The sequence below is a fragment of the Centrocercus urophasianus genome, unplaced genomic scaffold, assembly GCF_019232065.1.
Source record: "Centrocercus urophasianus isolate 14NV4802_14NV808 unplaced genomic scaffold, USGS_Curo_1.0 seq_15, whole genome shotgun sequence".
Classification (NCBI taxonomy): Eukaryota; Metazoa; Chordata; class Aves; order Galliformes; family Phasianidae; genus Centrocercus; species Centrocercus urophasianus.
Window position 1 is genome coordinate 40,774,704 of NW_024884697.1, and position 17,536 is coordinate 40,792,239.

Genomic DNA, 17,536 nt, shown 5'->3' on the forward strand with positions numbered 1-17,536 from the left:
TAACATCAGCAAATAACAAAATGCAACTGTATTTTATGTTAAATTATGCAATGATTTTTCATCTCTTGCTGTAGCATACATAAAATTCTTAAACATTAAGCCACTTTAAGCATTAATTTTTATTTAAGACCTAGATATGTTATTTTTGTTGACTGACTTTCTGCTGCTTCTCTTTTAGGGTTAACTGGTTCTTCAGCTGTTCCACTAGGCTCTTCATTATTGCTGTAGGTGCTCTCTTATTTGCTTCTTTTTGAGCCTCTAGCTCAGCTTTTACATTGGCTAATTCCTTCTCCATGTGAGACAACACTTTCTTTAATCCATTTGCTTCATCTTTCAGTAGTTCCACATCAACTGTGTGCTTTTCTTGAAGCCTAATGTAAAATAAGCATTAATAAGGCACATTGCTTAATTATTAGCTAGCAAACTCCAAATAAAACAACAATGTTGTATTTTGTGTTGTCAAAACAAATTATTGTACAAACACAGAATGGGCTGGGTTGAATGGCAGATCCAAGCTCATCTATTTCCAACCCACTTGTCATGGGTAGGGACACCTCCCACTGGGTCAGGTTGCCCAAGGCCCCAGCCAATCTGGCTTTTCATGCATCTAGAGATGGGCATCCACCCTCTGGGCAACCTGTTCCAGTGTCTTACCATCTCATGAGTAAAGAAATGGTTAAAAAAAAAAAAAAAAAAAAAAAAAAAAAGGAAAAAGGCCATCTTAGATAAGAGTGTCTCCACTTAATTATTCAAGAACAATTGACAGATCAATCTGGAACAGTGTTCTAGTTTAATTCCTGTTCTTGACTGCTAAGAAAACCACCAACCTTTTTTCTTTTTAACAAGTCTTAAATTTTCATGTATTTAAACTTGTCAGGCAGCAAGTTCAAATGAGTGGTAGAGAGTGCAAGGTAAGTATCACAATAGCTTAAAGACAACTCTCATATCAAGAGTAATTAAATACTTTGTTTTTGATTGGATGGCACAAAGTTTATAACTGAAATACATTTTCTCAAGCCACATTTTTCAATATCAGCCTTAATGAAGATTTTTAAAGCAAAAATAGTTTACATTTACCAACCATAACTCTTACATTTTTTTTTTCAGCTAAACCCAAATATCAGCTAAAATACGCTCAATTCCACTTCAGTAACAGCAATGCATAGTGACCAACAGTGACTTAATGTTGACAGTCTAAAAACTTACTGGGTTCTGATAGTCTCAAACTCTTTGATTTTCATTATAGTAATCTGTTTTTGTTTCTCCAAATCAGATGATGTTTTCTTTAATTTACCAACAAGTGAAGCAAGAGAATTGTCCTGTTCTACTACAGTTTGCTCCATTTCAGCTAAACGGAGGAAATGTTTGTTGCTGTTAAGTGATAAAGAAGGATCTTCCATTAACTCCTGTAAAACAGAATAAATGTGTGTGATAAACATCTTACGCTTTAAATCAAAGGTTAGTGATGCATTTTAAATTCAGTTCTAACCAAACATTAGTATCTAGCATGTTTATCTACTGAGATACAATTCCTATGCTACTTTGAAAAGAACTTTGCATGTAGAAAAATCTACAGAATAACCAATTACATATGGCTGTCACCTTATCATCAATTATCAAAGGAAAATCTACATTGAAATGGAATTAATGCAACTGACTGAAAAGAATAAAGAAAAAATAAGCCTCCCTTCTTCCCTTTTAAGTCAATAGATTAGAATAAGAACAATGATGTTACAGTCTAAAGCAGAAACTTTGTGTTTTACACTTGTCCTCTAATTCATCAGTGTCAAATTCAAGAATTTCTGAAGTTCTTTCTGTATTGACCATCTATTTATTTTTCATCATCATTATTACTTAATTTTGACTATAAAACTGTTCTTTTGAGTAACCAGTTTCAAAATATAGGAACAACTTCACTAATCCCACAAATACACATAACTCACCAAAGCAGTCTGTTTCAATTTATTAAGAGAATTCTCAGTACACAAATCTAACTTCTGGTGTAGAACTCTGATGTCTTCTTCGTGTTTCTTTGCCATTTCCTCTTGTTTCTGTTAGTTAAAAATAAAAATGTCATTCTACTGATGCACATGGAACTGAAGTACCCTCCACATAGATTCTTCAGTTATTGCTCAGTATTGTACCTCAATTTTTCCTCCAGTTCTTCTGTTTTACACAAGACTTCTCATCTTGTTAATGACCATACCTTTTTTTTCCCCCTCTTCTCAGCACTTATTACTAGAAAAAAACGGACTACTGCAGTTTTAAAATATATTGTAAGTAGTGTACTGCAAAAGAACAGGAGCAAGAAAGCAAACACCAAAAGCTGTTTGTGCTCCTTGCCAACTGTGTCTCTCTATGTGTAGTGATATTCATACTATATAGTTTCCAGGGCTGCTTACTTTAGACTAGCTTTAATGTGATCCTATGGGTTGAATGTCTACTAGCAGACAGAGCATAGTAGGTTCATTCTTAAGACTGCATCTTCTGTTTTATTTCCTATCCTAGAACTTGATCTTTCTCAGATAAAATAACTATATACGTTAACTAAGCAATGATGCTTCAGATGTGTGCTTCTGATCCAAACACACTAAAACAGATGTATCTTTAGTCTTGAAATATCTCCTAAACACAAGGTTTATTAATGTAAAATACACTTTAAGAATCTGGAAGTTATAGGGTTTGCTTTAAGAAGACAATAATATGCTTTAACACAAGGTTTATACTTTAAAAGTATATTTTAAATGCCAGCATATTTAAGAAGTATGTTTTCCATAAATGCTTTTCTTTCATATACCTTCCAAATTTACTACAAGATGCAGTCCACAGATCACTGTTGCAAATACTTGAAAAGCCTCTGGAATAAGAGTCCACTTCTCACAGCAAATTTTTATTATCTTCCTTTCATACTAATTTAATTCCTAGACATACACCATATACATAAACCTCTTGACTAAGCAAACCTACTATTTAAAGAAGTTGATAAATTATACATGAATTTTCTACAGAAAAAGAAAGAAACAAAACAAGTAACTGTATTCTCTTCTGAGACAAAAAAAAATTTTTTTCCACTACCAGTGAGAACAAAAACCTTACAAATGGAAAAAAAGTTTATGCAAGACATAAATACCTCTCTTGCTTTCGCAAGCAGATCTTGGTATTTTTTTAACATTTCCTCCTTCTGATTTAATCGTACTTGCATATTTGCAATAGTTTGATGAGCAATTTTTATTGCATGGTGGTACTCTGGATCATCTTCTTTTTTGCATAATTCAGCTATTATTTTCTCTTTTTCTGACATTGAAGGTAACCGAAGTCTAAGTTCATTTATAATTTTGTCCTTGGATAAAACATTTTGTTCAGCTTTCCACAGAGCAGCTTCCTTTTCTTTTAATTTCTACAACAGAAAGCAATTATTGCATTCACAGAACTCAAGTGCTGCAAAAAAAGAGCTTACATTTTAAAAAATCTAACAAGATTTGTCTAAATGGGTTTTCAATCTAAAGGCTTTCTGTATTTAATTTTGGCTGTATGGAATTACTATTAGATCAAGAAAGTCCCAGGGTATTTTCTGCTTACATACTTATGCAACCACTTTGTATTATCAAAACTAATGTGATGTTTTTGAGACTAGTAAACTGAATGTTGTACAAGAACATCCTACCCTAGTAAAGACATAATCTAAACAAATTAAAAATGTTCCCCAATAATCTGTCCCTACTGAAAGAACTATGTAACTACAAATAAATATATTATCTACATTTTTTCCGAGTTAAAATATTTCTAAGGGAGTCAACACATTTGATGGACATTCATAAAAGGTATTTGTTAGAGAAATATAATACAGAAATACAGTACAATACAATACAATTCAATAACATAGAAATATAACCATTATCCTTTATATGGTATGTTATGGTTTAATTACCTCCTCTAGTGATTTGCAGGTTGCCCTTGTTTCCACAATTATTTGAACATGCTCCTGAATCTTCCTCAAAGCCAGCTCAAGTTGTTGTGGGAGGGGCAAACTAGGGTCTGGAACCGATCCTGCTGCCTCTTCACACTGTACAGAAAAATTTGTATTCATATTATACAATAGCTCTGAAAAATGTGCTTTTTAGTTTGCTTGTAGTTAATTCAGTGCACATACCTTCAGAGCAGTACTAAGTATTTCATTCTGTTGCTGATCATATACGTCTAATTGGCGCTGCAATTCTAATTCCCTCTGGTCCCATGCCATTTGCCTTTCTTCATGAAACTGTAACAAATGTTTGATAAAAGCATTTTGTTTATTAAGGGCAATGGAGAATTTATAACCAACTTAAACAGAAAAAAAAAAATAAAGCGCTATTCTAATAGCCCATTTGCTATTAAAAAGCATTACAGAACCATGATACAAACATGTTACAAATCTTACTACCAAGAATCACTTCAAAATCACTTAAAGAATATTCTGTTTTTCTATAGAATGCAGAAATGCATACCTTGTTCTGCTGCACAACTTCTTCTTCCAAATTATTGATTGTGCATTCGTACTCTGAAATTATGTTTTGCAAATACTTCATCTCTTCCTTTTGCTTGACTAATTCTCGATTGAGTTTAAGTTCCTGCAGATGGAGTTCCTCCATCTTCATATGCCATTCTATTACCTAATAATGAAAGATAAACAGTATTATCATCTACCAAGCCCACAAGCCACCTAGATGCAGTTACACTCTAGCTTTGAGGAAAGGCAGCACTTATCTAAGCAAGGGAAATATTCTGCCTTTTTAAGTTTCTTCCTTTGAATGAGGCAGCATGATAAGATTATGAACAGCAAAAAGAATTATGAAAAGCACAGAAGACAATTGGATAGGCAAAATGTTTCACCCATGCTGACAAAGACCTCTCTCTAAATAATTTTCAAATGACCTAACCAACTACGCAGGGATTTGGAAGAGAAGTGAGAATGCCTTATTCAAATTGCAAAGCAGTATTTTTACAATAGCAAAATATGGCTAAGTAGAATTATATGGGTATAATAACATTTCTGAGCATACTTCCCTTGGATCTATTTAGAAGTTGGGAATTTGTAGCAAAGATTTCAGTACAAGCTCAAGTAACAGAATTTCAGAATATTACTCTGTATTTAATTTAGTGCATAATTTAATTTAATTCATAATTTAATTGAATTTAATGCAATTTAATGCAACTGTAAGACCCTATTTCCTATGCCACTTCATTAGAAAAAGAAAATTAGTAACTCTGACTGCACTGACTTTTACACAGCAAATAACTAATCATGTTGCTACTTTTTTAAAATAGGAAAAGCAATAATGACAGCTGTCTTATTCTGACACAGTACATTTTGAGATCTTGAAGCTCTACATTAAACAGAGGTTCAGGAAACACACTGAAATGAAATTTAGCATAAATGCTAAATTAGATTCGGATTACTATTCAAAGCTGTAAGAAGGCAAACCTTTTGAGCTCCTCTCGTATCCTTCAATGCAGTTAATAATTCTTCCAAACTTTTCAGCTTCAGCTCCACTTCCAGTGCTCTGTTTTCTGCATTTCGACGGTCCTGCTGGGCATGCTGGACTTCTTCTAGGATTTTCAGTTTGTCACTCTGTAGCTGAATCATTGTCCTTGAGAATTTTTCTTGTTGTGCTAAAGGTAGAGCCCCACTAAACTGTCTCCGCAAAGACTGAACTGTCTGTTGTAGATGTTTTGCTCTATTCCTTCCTTCCAGTCGGGCAAAATATAAGGCATGCTCTCTGTCATCAAGCTTCTGCTCTAAATGTAGATTGTGGATTTCCACCTTCTTTAGTTTCAATTTTAGAGTCTCCAACTTGCCTATAGCAATGGATTCACTGTCTTGAAGGGCTATGATACGCTGATGCAGTTTTGCGATAACTGCTTTTTCATCAGACTGTGCCTAAGAACAAAATTATAGATCAAAATTATCTGCAAGTATGTTAATGCAGTGTATTAATGCAGCTATTACCTTTTGTATTTTATATATTGCATGATTTTTATTCCACAGATACAAGTCTCTAAAAAGAACTTCTTATTTTTCCAATCTTATTAATACAGCTATATGTTTGAAGTAGACCTTTTCAGATACCAAGCTGAAAAACTGTTTCCTTCCAAAATACCAGGGAGTAGGGAAGAAAAGCAAACCCAACCATACCAAATATAATAACATAAAAGCCGGCAGAAGTGTTATATCCAGGGATTGAAACCATTCTAGAAGATGGAGACAATCCCAGAAATTGTTTTAGCTAGTAACTGAACAAGATAACAAGCTTTATCTTCAGCTTCACAAGTCAAAGCCTGTCTCATAAAAATAAAAACATAAAAAAAACCACTACCAACATTCTTGATTTTCTGTTTAAAAATTGACCCTTATTAATTATATAGGAATATATCTAAATAAATAGAAATAAGCTCAAGATCTTTTTTTTTTTTAGCTGTACAACTAGAAATGGAAAAAAATATATACATAATTATGAAAGTAAGTACACAAAATTACTGAAAGGGTATGAACAAAGGATTGGTTTGGTAAGATCCTTCTGAAATACTTTTATAGGTTTCTCATTTACTGTAAATTTATTTCATTTCTTCCCTGCCCCGAGAAAAAAAAATTATAATAAACATTAATATTGCTGTACCTGATAGTCTAAAACTTGCATTCTAAGAGATTCCACTTCCTTCTCTTTGCATTGCTGCCGTGCCTCTAGAGCTTCAACTTGCATTTTTGCAATATCAGACAGTTCTCTCAACCTTACAGGAAAAACAAGAGCATTGTGTTGCTTCAAACTACCTAATAACTTGTTAAGCTTTTCTACACTGAACATGCTAAGAAAATATACTTATTTTGTACCTTCATATCAAATATTTGAAGTTTTCTTTTTCTTTTCAGCACTCTTCTTTACTGCTCAGCAATCTTGTTAGAAAAATTCTTTTGTATTGCTTCTCACCTTTTATGATGGATTTTTCCTGTAAGTTTCCTACCAGTTATCTTCTCAAAGAAAACAAAGTCATGCTTTTTCCTTTAAGTACCTCTCTCCTTTTCTGTCTCTCCCAGTTCAAGATGTAAATGCGCAACAGGATTCATTTTCTATTCCATTCTCTGCTTCCCCAAGTCTAATGCCCCATTTTCAGCATCAGAATCACTGCACATATCCACAGACTTTGCTAATTTGGGGATATAGCAGGATTATATTATTTGTTATGGATGGTTGTGGCACAGAAACAGGAAAAAACCTTACTAATTTGTTTAAACATGCTAGCAATTAATATTTTAGGACACACTTATGATTATCTATCCAGGCCAGCATTTAATTCCTTGTTCAAATCACAATGAGTGAAAAAAAAAATCAAACATTGAAAAGTGTTACATGCAAGTATTTGAGCCAGTACAGTTGTTTTGTTTTTTTTTTTGCACAAATCCAAACACTGCATTATGTATTTGTTACCTCAGCACTTACTTTGATACTTCAATCTTGAGCTCCATCTCACGCTTCTCTAGGTCCATGATTTGTCGTCTGTCTGCATCACTCACTGCCTTACTTACACTATTTGACAGTTCATCTCTTAATTCCTGTTCCACTTTCTGTGCCTCAAGATTGATTTTGGTGAGCTTAAAAAAAGAAGCAAAAAAAGAGAACGATATTGTAAGCACACAACTGATCCCAAACCTGCAAAGAAAACACAGTGCCCAAAGTAACTTTTTAAAGTCATTACAAAACACTGTTCAGCCATTTTTAAAGAGTAGTTTATTTTCTCTCTGCTTAAACATATTTTTGTTCAAATGCATTGCATGCAGTTAGGGGAGATATACAGATCAGCATGGAACAGATTTCTAAATTAAACCCTATTTTAATTAGTGAATTTTCTTAAAATCATTCCAGCAAAGATCTTGCTTTAAAAATTTAAAAAAAAAAAAAAAATAGTAAAACTATAAACTCTTTAGCAAATGAACTGTTTTACTTATATATTTAATTTACTGTCCAGCATATTAGGATTGATAACAGGAATACTGGAATAACTGTCCAGTTTCCTAATACCGTATTTGTTTTGTTCTTTTTTAAAAACACCTTTATCAAGCAACCTGATTGTTAAATATCAAGTAAACAGAGTATCACATTCAAAGAGCATTAGGAAAAGATGGGACACACGAAAAGCATTACGGACACACGAACCTTAGGAATTAATTTACCAAATACAGTTCTGGCAGATTAATTTGATACAAGTCATCAATAAAATAATAAGCACAAGTCTTACAAAGACTGGCTGATGGAACTGGGACTTCTGTCTGGAGAAGAGGAGGCTCAAGGAAGACCTTATCTTTCCTTATAGCTATCTGAAAGGAGGTTGTGGCAAGGTGACAATCTGACACTTCTCCAGCGTAACTAGTGATAGGACTAGAGGGAATGGCCTCAAGTTGCACCAAGGGGAGGTTCAAGTTGGATAGTACGAAAAATTTATCTCTGAAAGAGTGGTCAAGCACTAAACAGGCTCCCTATGAAGGTAGTTGAATCACCATCACTGGAAGTGTTCAAGAAATGTTTAGATGTTGCACTGAGGGACATGGTTTAGTGGGAAAATATTGGTGGTAGATGGACAGTTGGACTAGGTGATCTTGGAGGTCTCTTCCACCTTGGTGATTCTATGTTTAAGAAAATAATTAATTTCCTAAACAAACAAAACTGTTTGGTATATCTTATTATCTGGATTTCATATATTTGAGGCAGTACTCTGAAAAAATATCAAACTACTCAAATAGAGGTTCTTATGGGAACTGTGAAAAGGGTAAGAAAATAAGGTCACACTGAAAGAGATTTATGAGTTTAGAATGTGAAGATTTCCTATTCTCAAAGTGATTGCGCAGTTTTCATTAATTACCTGAGAAAATGCCTGAGCTATTAATGAAATAGGAGAAATTATTCCATCACAAGAGACTCTAAGAATATCAGAAAAATTAGAATTTAAAGAACTGAATGAAGTCTCCTACTATTAAAATAATGAATTTATAAAACAAGCTTCACAAAGAAATACTGCGGACAAAAAAATCCAGCAAGATTAAAACTCATGTAACAAGTAATTGTAAGGATCATCAGCTTCAACAGCACATTACTTCTATGCCTGTATTACAGAAAATTCTTGGTATGTCACATAAGAACAAAGTCTGCAAAAGAATCATGACATTCACTTACAAGGCCCTAACAATTGAAATCATCATTAATAAGGGGAAAATTAGCAGAAAAGATTGTATGAATTAGCCATAAGAAACAGGTGAAGAATAGGCTTCTTCCTGTGACTCTCCTGATAAACTAGAAAACTATGTCAAGTTGCTCATCATGTGTTTTATAGAGAACAAATGTTATTTGAAATAAACTGTCAGTATTTATTTTTTTAATAAAAAAAATTCAGTCATGCAAATTTGCAGCTCATAAAAGGCATCTGTATTTTGCATCATAAATTGGTCAATCAAAATGATACATAGCTGAGTAATCCTTTTCAAAAAACTCAAGTATATGCTTCTAATACATGTCAAATTATGTTGTTAATTCTGAACACACCTCAGCAAACTTTGTTTCCAATTCGAAATTGCGTTCTTCTACTTGCTTTAAAGTATTTCTTAAATGTTCGTACATATGTTGAGAATGTTCTGCTCTCTGTCTTTCATTTAGTTCCTTCATTTCCAACATGGCAATTTTCTTAGAAATTGATGAAATCTCACTGTTGGTTATTGCTTTCGTTGCCTTGTCCACGGCATTGTCATCCCCTATATTAAAAAATATTTACATTATAGAATACACAGGCTGATTCAACTATGAAAATTACTTACACCTTGAAGGAGTCTCCCTTTATCCTTGTTATATAAACTTTATCTAAACATACACTACATTAGATGGCAGAAAAATGTTTTACTGAGAGAGTGGTGAGGTGATGGAACAGGTTGCCTAGAGAGGTTTTGGATGTCCCATCCCTGGAGGTGTTTAAGATCAGGTTGGATGGGGTCCTGATACTGGGTACTGTTAGTACTGGTCTAGTACTAACGTAGCAGCTGGCAACATTGCCTGTGTTAGGTAGGTTGGAATCTGATGATCCTTGAGGTCCTTTCCAACCCAAGCCACTCTGTGATTCTATATTGTTTTTTAAACTGGAGGCTCACCTATTTAAAAAGTATTGCCTTATTACATTTTTAAAATATCCGATCAGAATAAAATATTATTATCCATTTTAAATGTGTATCTGCAACTGTGGTTAGAGAATTAACAACTGCTTTCAGTGTTTACTTTGTTTTTCTTCAGCTGGTAAATCTTCAAGAAATTTAATCAAAAATCTTTGAAAGAAAAATAACTGAATGAGTTCTTCTTGAATAATAACATATGTAAAATATAAATAAGAAGAAAAAACATTTTGTTTCAGAACATGAATCCAAGAAAAAGAGATCATTTTATGACCACCAATGAAGTACTTTGACTGACAACTGAGTTAGAGAAAAATAAAAAACTAAATTCAGTAGACATAGCTTTGCAAGTTCTGGCTTTTAAACCCTTGACCCAGCAATCTAAAAGTCAATGCAAAATAGCTTCCAGAGGAAGAAAACAATCTTGGTTTTGGTAGAATAGGTAAGTAAAAAGAAAACAAACAAAAGAAAAAAAAAAATCACACACAAATTACTTGAAAAAATTAAGACTATTAATGCAAGATACAAAATAATTTTGACTTTTTTCTTAAAAGAGACACATGAATTTTAAAACATCGTAAAATACAACTTTTACACAGAACCATTTGTTTTTCATGTTGCTCCGTACTTACCCAGCTTAGTCATTTGTTCCCAAGCCTGTTCTAGGGTATGAAGTTTCTCTTTTGTGATTTCCAGTTCTTTATTCAAGAAATTTATCTGTGCTTTTAAGGATTCATTTTCATGCTACATGACAGAAAATTTGCAACATAACAGCAAACGATTACACTTTAGCAGACTAGACGTTTATTATCTACAAAATCTTAACACATTTTACGTAAGTACAACAAATTTTTGTTTTGGAACAAGAATAGTTGCCTCATAAGCTTTTTCTGTTGAATTTTACTATCAAACTACTACTACCATGAATATTTAGCATCACAGTCACTTTGTTTCCTAGATTTCTTCGTCTAATTCTAGATTGTCCAAGTTTGTCATACTAAGCATATCATTTCCAGCAGGAAGAGGAGAAGTACTTCTGGAGGATATTTCATTTTACACCTAAGTACAGGTTTGATTGATCAAAAACAATACCAGCAACAAATTAAAGAAGAAGCTTTTAAGCGTGGATTGAAAGCTGGGACTTCTCATATTTCTTAATACACTGACAAATTACCAGTAAACAAATTAAAATTTGATAGCAACAATTAGACTTGCTCCAACATCGCATAGTCATCATAGAAATGTTTTAGTGTTAGGACTTCCAATGCCACAGAAGACAAGTTCTGTCTTTCTATTAACCCAGCAGAAAAAAAAATGCAGAATGAAAGTACAGTGAGGTGTCGTTTTGAACCTTAAGGCTCAAAGGTAACACAGACTTTACCTCCATGTGTTCCATGTTTGTTGTCCGCTGGACGAGCAAATTATCTTTTTGTAACATATCTCTGTATTTAGCAGTTAATGCATTATACTGCTTATTAGCCAGTTCTAGTTCAGACAGTGGGACACTACCATCCAACACTTTTTGTAGAGCTGCAATCTTAAAGCTAGCCATTTCCTATGAAAATAATTAATATAATGGGTTAATGAGATTTACTAGATAAAAACTACTTCAAAGAAAAAGAGAATAATAGTTATTATAATGTTAGAATACAATACTGTTTTAACTTACTACATTAATATACATCTTTATGCACTGTTTCCAACAAACACTGACAAAATTTTGCTGGTACTGAACTGTCCAGATGATTCTATCATTAGTTACCTCTACATCATAACACACTTGCAAAAACATCCTTTATAAAGATGAGTTAATGCAGGTGCTATCAACCTGAAGGGCCAAGAAGTGTGATATGATTTCATATGAGACTTTCAATATAAAGAACTTATTGAAGCTATTTCAGAAGAAGAAAACAGATCTCATATTATAAATACAAAGAATGCTTTGACAAAACAGCATTGAGCAAGCACTTACATAAAGCATTCAACAAACTAGTACTGCTCAAGTTTTTTAAAAAAGTATATTTACTGCCTAATTGTAACAGAAAAATATACCTTAAATCGTTGCAAATGTCCAATCTTCATTTCAACTGCAGTCTCCATATGTGTAATTTCACTCTTCAATTTCTCATTTTCTTTTCTAAGATGTCGTTCTATCTCAAGTAGGGTGGTATATTGCCTTGTTAATGACCTTTCATTAACGCGTAAAACAGTTATTTTTCTAGTATTTTCTGCAAGCCATTTTTTTGTTTCATCAGGATCCAGCTCAAGTGCACTGAGTAATTTCTGTAAAAATATATTTTTTTTAACAAGAATCTTGTACAGAAATATGGTAGAATTCAAATCCATTGATGTTGACAAGTTTCCTTTGTCAAAATACATTTTCTAGGCTAATTTTCATAATTCCATTAAACTGAAACAATTTAGTTTTGTAATAAAATATACATGCAGACTAAATGCATGCATAAACATACAAGGAAAGAAAAAATCTAAATCTTCAAAGCCATTAATTTCTGAAGAATAGTTTCCAAACTTAGAATAAAAATAATTCTCTACATACTCATCAGTTTTCATTCTTTTACTAACCTTATGTTTCTAATCATAACAAAATGTTTTTGAATCATCTTCTAGACTAAATAAAACAAACACTAATAATGACCTGCTTTGAGACCCATATTTAAGAACTAAGATCTGTAAAGTAACCACATGATCTCTGCGCTCTCATAGGTACATTCATGTGTGCACGTTTGTATGCATACATAAATCCTGGAGAGGTTGTGGAAAGAAACAATAGTGACTCAGGTCACAGTAGACACTCGAGCATCAGCTTTACTGTTGTACACATCAGTCAAGAAGACAGGGAAAAGGAACTGGAGCTGTAAAAATCCCAGATTTCTCTGACCCTAACGAAGAAGAGTAGTCCTTCTTGTGGCTCCTGGAAGCCTAAAGCAATTCAAAAATCTAGTTCTTTAACAACTAGCATGCTTTCTGCTTTTTTGGCCTACAGTAAAATGCTGTAGGTGTCTTCACAATAATAGTATAGTTTACTTTTTGTATTCTTGATATTGATTGCACAGTTCCCTGACAGATAATTACATTTCAATAATAAATAAATAATTTCCCTTCTGATTAGATTTGAATTGAGCAGATTTTCCCTGTGCAACATTTTGCTCTTCTAATAAATTGTAGTACTGTTTTATAATCACTCTTTATTAGCTTCTACTTATTAATATGTTTTTAAAGAGGAAGCAACAAAAGTACTTACAGAGTATTCCTTTATTTTTGTAGCATCTTGCTCTTTTTGCTCCTCCAGCTTTTTCTTTTCCTCTTTCATTTCTTCTGATTCTTTCTGCCAGTTTTCCTTTTCTCTAAAACAGTAATCAAATACATTCATTCAGAATCATGAAGCACTTGGAGATTTTCAAAACTGTATCTAAGCCAGCAACACTGAAATACTGCAAACCAAGATTATTATCTTTTTAAAGCAATAATGTAATTTTTTAAAGGTGTTATAAATTACAGGTGGATAACTGAAAACTTATCTCCTCTGAGCTGCAGCAAGATTAACAATTTCCCTTAGGAAATAGGCAAAATTAAACTTGGACTCAATCCTCATATCCAAGATCAGCATCAGAGGTCCAAATTATATTAAAAAAAAAAAAAGGCAAGCAATGGCTGTAACATTAACTCAAATTTTCAACAGTCTTGCAAGTCTTTCCTTCCATAGCATTCATTTTGTTTCAGGTGCACAGACATCATCATTTCCCACTCCAGCTTTTCTATGTCAGTTAAAAAAATAAAAACATAAAATCATTAAGCCTTGCGGTGGCCCAAATTACTCCCCTCTATTAAAGCATCTCCTCCCCTTACTTCAACCTGTAACTCATTTAGAGAAGGAGCCTCGAATTATCACAGAATCATAGAACTGTAGGGGCTGAAAGGGACCTCTAGAGATCATGTCATCTAGTCCAACCCCTCTGCCACAGGTCAAGTTGCACAGCTAGGCGTCAAGGCAATTCTTGAATATCTCCAGAGAAGTGTCTCCACAACCTCTCTGGGCACCATCCTTACTGTGGCCCACCACACTTATTGTGAAGAAGTTCTTAGCACTTTAGTGTGGAAATTCCTATGCTTCAATTTCTGGCCATTTCCCCTTGTCCTGTCGCCACACATTGCTGGAGTCTGGCTTTGTTGCTTTGTCGCCCTCACCTTAGTACTTATAGACATTGATCAGATCTCCTCTCGATCTTCTTTTTTCAAGGCTGAACAGAGCCAGGTTCCTCAATCTTTTCTCATAACAGAGGAGCTCCAGGCCCTTTATCGTCTTCATGGCTGGACTCTTTCAAAGAAACCCCTGTCTTTTTTGTACCAGGGAGCCCAGAACTGGACACAATACTCCAGATGAGGACTCAGCAGAGGGTGCTTTTTAATGCACCTCCAGGACACACTGCTGGCTCATGGCCAACCAACTAACTCAGTGAACAAACAGAAGCTCGTACAAGATGAAACACTATTTTTCCAAAAGTCAACCAGTCACTGCTATTCCAATCCCAAAACAGAAAGGATACAACACATACAACTAGAAATCTGTTAGCAACCCAAATCAGCAGATTGACCCTTAAGCTTTTAGCAAATTAGGGTCCTTTGATTTTAAGAAGAACTTTATAGAATTAGATTCAACTAAACATAGGAAAGAATTGATTCAAACAAGCAGAAAGGACTGAAGATCTGAAATCCTGAAAGAGAAATGTCTGACTCTCTTTGGATAACCATTTTATGTATTTTTTTCTCCCTCAGAGAAACTGCTAGGACTGTATGCAATGTGAAAGCCAGTAACACAAGATTCTAATAAATATCAGAAATCAGATGCAAAAAGTACAATGCAGTTATCATTTTAGATTATGCAGAAAAAGATACGGTAGAAGAAGTTTTATGTAAGAGTTCTCTCAGTTTTTTCAGGACTAAAGAATATACAGGACGTCCGGCTACAAGATCAGCAGCATTTCTGACAGTAATCAAAGAACCATTCCAGTGTAGCTGTAAATTTTGACTCAAAATTATTAAACATGTACATATTTGAACTGAAGAATTCAGAGAAGAACAATACCTTTGATATTCTTTATAAAGCAAGCCTTGTTGGTGACGAATTACTGCAAATTTTCGTTTGTAGTCCTCTACTGCATCTTCTAATTGTTTAAGTAACTGTTCTTTATTTTCCAGTTCCTAAAGATTATTTTCCAAATAAAAAGAAAATTGAAGGCATTATTACAAACTTTAAACATAAAAACATAATTAGTCATAATTACAGTTTTTCCTTTCACTTTTTATGATAGATACTAACATGAATTCTGTGAACTGCATATATGAAATGTCTTTCTGTAGAAGCAACAGGTGAAAAAGGAAGTCCAATAAATAATATCATATGTATTACCAGGTACAAAACTGTTCTGTTGATGTTGTTAGTATTTCGCTCACAAAGAATACCAATTGAAAATATACATGGAGAGCCATGCTCTTCTCACACTCCTAAATAAATGTTTATTTTATCTTACACCGTTAAGAAATATTCTCGTAAGAATAGTAAAACAACAAGTTATTTTTACTCTGTTCTTTGAAGAGTTACAGGGATTCCACGTTCAGATACAGCTGTGAAGTCCAGAAAGCAGTGAGACAATTTCTCATACAGTAAAACTGCTGAATTGTAAAGTAGATTTTTAGATCAAAATTCAGATTTTAAACACAAGAAATCCAAACTGTTGCCAAATACACAATTACAATCTTTTGTGTTTACAGCACAGCAAAACTTCTACAGCTTAAAAAAACCCCAAAAACCAGAACTGTCCAAAGAGCTTCCAGATGTCAAACTTCAAAACAATTTTGGAGACTTTTCTTATGTCTATGCATGACATGGTAGTAGATTTTGGAGGAATGAGCTATACGACTCAATATCAAGGGGTAAATACATTACCTGTATTAGATGTATTAAGTATTCATTCAAAGAATTAATCATATTAACACTTGAAGGAACCATCCCTTCTGGAAGATTCACTGTTTTGAAGATAACACTGGCACATTCTGATTGACGTAATATGCAAATTTCATTATTCAGCTGTGCAATCTTAAGAAAAGAAAAAACAATAAAGTAACATTTTTTATTCCATTAAAAATATCCAACAAATGGAGAACATGTTGGCTTCCCAATATTTTTAAGTCAGTTGTTATTAACTATGTAATTCAGTTCCACTTACATTCTAAAGCATTCCTAGAAAGCAAACTTAAAAATAATGTGATTCCATATATTATTAAATGCACAGTATCTTGAGCTAAATGAGTCAATGACTCCAAAAATCAGAGCAGATTTTAACTTTTTAAAAGATAAAGTTTAGGATAGAATTATTGTGTGGTTATCTGATGTAAACAAATCTTTCTTTCTAAACAAGTCTTCGCTCTTTCATTTCTTAAAGGCTCTCCAGTTCTCTGTCTAACAGTACACAAAACATTATTCTAGAACATTAGTTGCAGGGAAATCTTTTTGCATTACAAAAGCTATCCTCAACGGCAAACTTAAATTTGTCTTCTTCTAAGATATAATTCCTTTACTCCTTCCTGACCTGGAATTCAGAAGAATATTGTGTACAAAAAAATGACACAGAAGAATCATTTTAGAGCATTATTCACCATTTTTAGAATACTTAATCAGTTTTGGCTTTTTGAAGAAAGCAATTTGTAAGCATTTTTTGATACAGCTCTTTCCAAGAGAAAGCCAGCCACTCTTTGTGTTTCAAGATCATAGGGTTATTCCAAGGCCAAAATAACATTATGAACAGTAACATTTGAATTTAAAATGTTTTGAATTCATAAATTCAATCAATATTTATTTAATTACATTGCTTACATTACCTAATTTCAGCAACTTACACATTGTGTGCTTTTGTTCTAAATGATCACAACAGTCATTTCTCGAGCAAAAAATAAATCATTCAACATAAACTGTATACCTTTTCATTTGCTTTTGCCAGCTGATTAGAGTAATTTGTTGACTCCTTCTGAGTCTGTTTCAGTTCCTGTCTTAATTCTTCATTTCTTCCTGTAAGCTGATCAACTTGAGCTTTCAAGTGCACATTAGCATCAAAGATTCCCTCTGTGTTCTTTGACTCAATAGCCTAGCATAGCAAAAACATTTAATTCACACAACAGAGAAGTAGAGAAAAGAATAGAAAAACAGACATGTTAACTTTTTAAAATCCGCTCATCTTTTTGCTGATGATAAATGTACCACATACTATGATACAAATGATCATATTTTCCTATAAAAATACTAATTTTTCAGTACGATGATTAAATAATGTTTTGACATTT

General features: G+C 33.3%; 1 protein-coding gene and 1 long non-coding RNA gene across 8 annotated transcripts in view; one reads left to right on the forward strand and one right to left on the reverse strand.

Moving 5' to 3' along the window:
• CEP290 (centrosomal protein 290) overlaps nucleotides 1–17,536 on the reverse strand; it is a 51,976-nt gene that overhangs the window by 17,603 nt on the left and 16,837 nt on the right. For all 5 annotated transcript variants that reach the window (XM_042816309.1, XM_042816305.1, XM_042816306.1 and 2 more), the window contains 18 exons: nucleotides 17,176–17,340; nucleotides 16,146–16,295; nucleotides 15,285–15,400; nucleotides 13,443–13,545; nucleotides 12,233–12,463; nucleotides 11,562–11,735; nucleotides 10,813–10,924; nucleotides 9,567–9,772; nucleotides 7,473–7,624; nucleotides 6,654–6,765; nucleotides 5,462–5,917; nucleotides 4,485–4,649; nucleotides 4,151–4,258; nucleotides 3,929–4,063; nucleotides 3,131–3,397; nucleotides 1,944–2,051; nucleotides 1,207–1,406; nucleotides 158–371 (listed from right to left, as the gene is read on the reverse strand). In XM_042816309.1, coding sequence (XP_042672243.1) covers nucleotides 158–371; nucleotides 1,207–1,406; nucleotides 1,944–2,051; nucleotides 3,131–3,397; nucleotides 3,929–4,063; nucleotides 4,151–4,258; nucleotides 4,485–4,649; nucleotides 5,462–5,917; nucleotides 6,654–6,765; nucleotides 7,473–7,624; nucleotides 9,567–9,772; nucleotides 10,813–10,924; nucleotides 11,562–11,735; nucleotides 12,233–12,463; nucleotides 13,443–13,545; nucleotides 15,285–15,400; nucleotides 16,146–16,295; nucleotides 17,176–17,340 — 3,174 coding nt within the window. The remainder of the gene's footprint in view (nucleotides 1–157; nucleotides 372–1,206; nucleotides 1,407–1,943; nucleotides 2,052–3,130; nucleotides 3,398–3,928; nucleotides 4,064–4,150; nucleotides 4,259–4,484; nucleotides 4,650–5,461; nucleotides 5,918–6,653; nucleotides 6,766–7,472; nucleotides 7,625–9,566; nucleotides 9,773–10,812; nucleotides 10,925–11,561; nucleotides 11,736–12,232; nucleotides 12,464–13,442; nucleotides 13,546–15,284; nucleotides 15,401–16,145; nucleotides 16,296–17,175; nucleotides 17,341–17,536) is intronic.
• Nucleotides 1–17,536, forward strand: part of LOC122159109 — a 39,762-nt gene that overhangs the window by 9,741 nt on the left and 12,485 nt on the right. For 2 of the 3 annotated variants that reach the window (XR_006168385.1, XR_006168384.1), the window contains exon 3: nucleotides 1,274–1,458. The exons of the other annotated variant lie outside the window; for it this stretch is intronic. This is a non-coding gene — a long non-coding RNA (uncharacterized LOC122159109). The remainder of the gene's footprint in view (nucleotides 1–1,273; nucleotides 1,459–17,536) is intronic. 3 annotated transcript variants of the gene reach the window in all.